We start from the raw sequence: 2,573 nt of genomic DNA on the forward strand, positions 1-2,573 counted from the left end.
TTTTAACTCTGATAGTGTGAGAGGGCTGGCCAATGGTGGTGCTATCAGACTTGCGGGGAGAGGCTGTATCTCCTTAGTGTGTTCACTGTGAATTCATTCATGATTCTGACTAATCCTTGTGCTCTTGGTTCCCCGAGGTCCTCGGACCCTGGTCCTGAAATCGACGTGGTTGAGGAGTCCCCGGAGAAAGGTATCCACTGCCTTTGGGTGGGAGTTTCACCTCCTTTCTGTGGAAACCTCCTGCCCTGGGCGGCTCAGCCTCTCACCCTGAGACAGGGATGGGGAGGTCAGGCCCGTGAGATCATTGGTTTGGCCCTGCCAAGGCCCTAGGGGTGAAGTTGATAGTTTGTATGGTCCCCACATGATAGTTATTATAAATAGCCAAATGGCCCCTGGCAGGAAAAGGTCCCCCACCCCTATTCTAAGCTGGTCACAGGTAGGTGACAGTGCTGCACACACCAGCAATCCTGAGTGGTGAGTGGCCTTTTAAAGGTATATATGGTTGAGTTTCCCAAGATTGACTTTTTTTTTAAATCAAGATACATGTTTATTGTCGAAAAATCAGAAAAAAATAGAAAAGCCAAAATTTCGATAGTCACTTGGTAATCCCATAACTCTGAAATACTGTTAATAGTTTAATATACGTGATATACGCATAAACTGCAATTTTTAAATTTAAACATTTTTACAAGCGTGACTACTTTGCACACATTTCTCCCCATCGTGCTTCACGGTGGCCGGTCATGACACTGTCTGAGGTGACAGGCTGGGGCCACATACCACACGCCTCTTGTCTGTGCTACAACAATGAAGTCCCAGCCAATGGCGTGTCAGGCTCCTGTCTGCATTTGGTGACACATGAGCGTTGCTCACGTGCACGTGGGAGGTTAGGTGGCGTGTCTCCCTGCTGACGGCCGTGGCTCTGCTTCTGTAGAGCTGAGCCTGAGAAGAAGCCCTCGCATCAAGCAGCTGGCGCTGGGCAGGACGACATCTGGCCCCTTCTATTCTGCGTCTCAGCCACAGCCTCGGAGTGTGCAGAGGGCTCACTCGTCTCAGCAAAGCCGGTCAGGTAAGGTGCCTGCCCCGCATCCACGCTGACTTGGTGGGGAGTACTTTTGGGAAAAGCAATGAGATTTGGCCTCTGGTTTCTGGGCATGGGAGCAGTAGAGCTGGTGAGTGTATTTGAGGTCCGGGTGATGAGCAATCGGGGTCTATGATCCGCATCATCCCTTCGGAGTCTGACAGCGGCCGCCCACACCATTCCCGTGAGGAATGCGTCCCCTGCAGAGGGCGTGACCTGTTTCCCAGCCTGTGCTCACGTCCTACACGCGTCCCAGGGGAAGGCGGATCTGTGTGTGTCTCCGACCATGGGGCCTGGGTTAACCGCAGTCTCATTAACCCTCGGGGAGGCAGCATGACCGTAGTGGTTGCTGACGTCATCCCCTCCTGTTCTCGCCTTGCAGACCAGAGTGGGTCTCCTCCCCTCCCGCGGATTCGGTCTCCGAAGACGCTGCTTTTCGGGGCCGTGTCCGAGGTGGTCGGGCCCTCGGAGGAGGGCGCGGCTCGACGTACAGGGCCTTCCGGAGACACAGTGGCCTCTGAGATGCCGACAGCTTACCAGGTAGGACATGTCTATCGTGTTTAAAACCGTCTCGGGGAGCAGACAGACGGCCAGGGAAACACTGCGCAGTGACGGGGAGGCTCACGGTGCTGAGTCGCCTTCCTTAGTGACCAGCTGAGGTGGAAATTCCAACAGGCAGCGTTAGGTTGGCAAAACGTTGGACCCGCCTTTAAAACTTTTATTTAAAGTTGGAGATTGTCCATATTTCATTGCCCCGGCGTTTAGTCCTGAGAGCAAGTCTGGTCAGTGAAGAGGTTGGTCTCAGTGCCTCAGGCGGCTCCCAGTGAGGCCTGCCGTGTGAGCAGCAGCCATGTGCGTCTGGAAAAACAAAAGGAAGTTTAGCAATTACAGAAGGTAGGTAAGGGACAGTGTAGAAGAAAGAATACAGACAGAGTGTAGAGAGAGAGAAGAAAGGGAGATGTGGAATGAGAGAAGAGGCAGGTCAAAGAAGTGAGAAGAATGAAATTAGAGAAAAATGAGTTCTGAGAAGGAGATGGGAGATTGAAGGGGGAGGTCAGAGTTAAGATAATTCAGAGAGAAGAAGGTTGGGAAATTAGATTTGAGAGAAGAGTGGGATAATAGAGGGAGTGAGAAATGTAAGGCAGAAGATAGAACAGAAAGAGAAGAGCGAGGTAAAGAAGGATGAGTCTAGAAGTAGAAGAAACTGGAGAGAGGAGTCACAGGGAGAAAGTGACAAGAATGAAATCAATCTGAGAAATGAGTTCTGAGAAGGAGAAAGGGAGAGGAAGAAGAGAGTAGCAAGAGATCAGAGAGAGAAGAGAGGGAGCTCAGAGAGGGAAAAGAGGGAATGATCAGATCAGAGGGAGAGTGAAAGAAATGATTGAGAGAAGGGGGAGGATCGAGGGGAATAAGAAATAGAAGACAGAGTTCAGAGAAGACAGTGAGATCAGAGGGAGAGGTAGATTTGGAAGAGATGAGTGGGAGCTCAAAG

At 51.1% G+C, this 2,573-nt stretch overlaps 1 protein-coding gene across 2 annotated transcripts; it reads left to right on the plus strand.

Annotated features, from left to right (window-relative positions):
* The first annotated feature begins 54 nt into the window (after window positions 1-54).
* Window positions 55-2,337, plus strand: LOC107183392 (treslin-like). Of its 2 annotated transcripts, XM_015565292.1 has the most exons (3): window positions 55-190; window positions 935-1,069; window positions 1,464-2,337. In XM_015565292.1, exons 1-3 carry the CDS (start codon window positions 100-102, stop codon window positions 1,643-1,645), a joined length of 408 nt encoding a protein of 135 aa, XP_015420778.1. In that variant the 5' UTR covers window positions 55-99; the 3' UTR covers window positions 1,646-2,337. The 2 variants fall into 2 exon arrangements, 1 of the variants encoding a protein (XP_015420778.1); XR_001514187.1 differs by lacking the exon at window positions 55-190 and adding an exon at window positions 453-474 and having other exon boundaries at window positions 935-2,337.
* Window positions 2,338-2,573: the final 236 nt, after the last annotated feature.

Source organism: Myotis davidii, unplaced genomic scaffold (assembly GCF_000327345.1).
Source record: "Myotis davidii unplaced genomic scaffold, ASM32734v1 scaffold2940, whole genome shotgun sequence".
NCBI classification, from domain to species: Eukaryota; Metazoa; Chordata; class Mammalia; order Chiroptera; family Vespertilionidae; genus Myotis; species Myotis davidii.

Excerpts from the sequence above, each read along its gene's own strand:
- LOC107183392 (XM_015565292.1), top strand. The coding sequence starts at position 100 with ATGATTCTGACTAATCCTTGTGCTCTTGGTTCCCCGAGGTCCTCGGAC. Across the intron at positions 191-934 it reads TGAGGAGTCCCCGGAGAAAG|AGCTGAGCCTGAGAAGAAGC; the intron begins GTATCCACTGCC and ends CTGCTTCTGTAG. Across the intron at positions 1,070-1,463 it reads GTCTCAGCAAAGCCGGTCAG|ACCAGAGTGGGTCTCCTCCC; the intron begins GTAAGGTGCCTG and ends CTCGCCTTGCAG.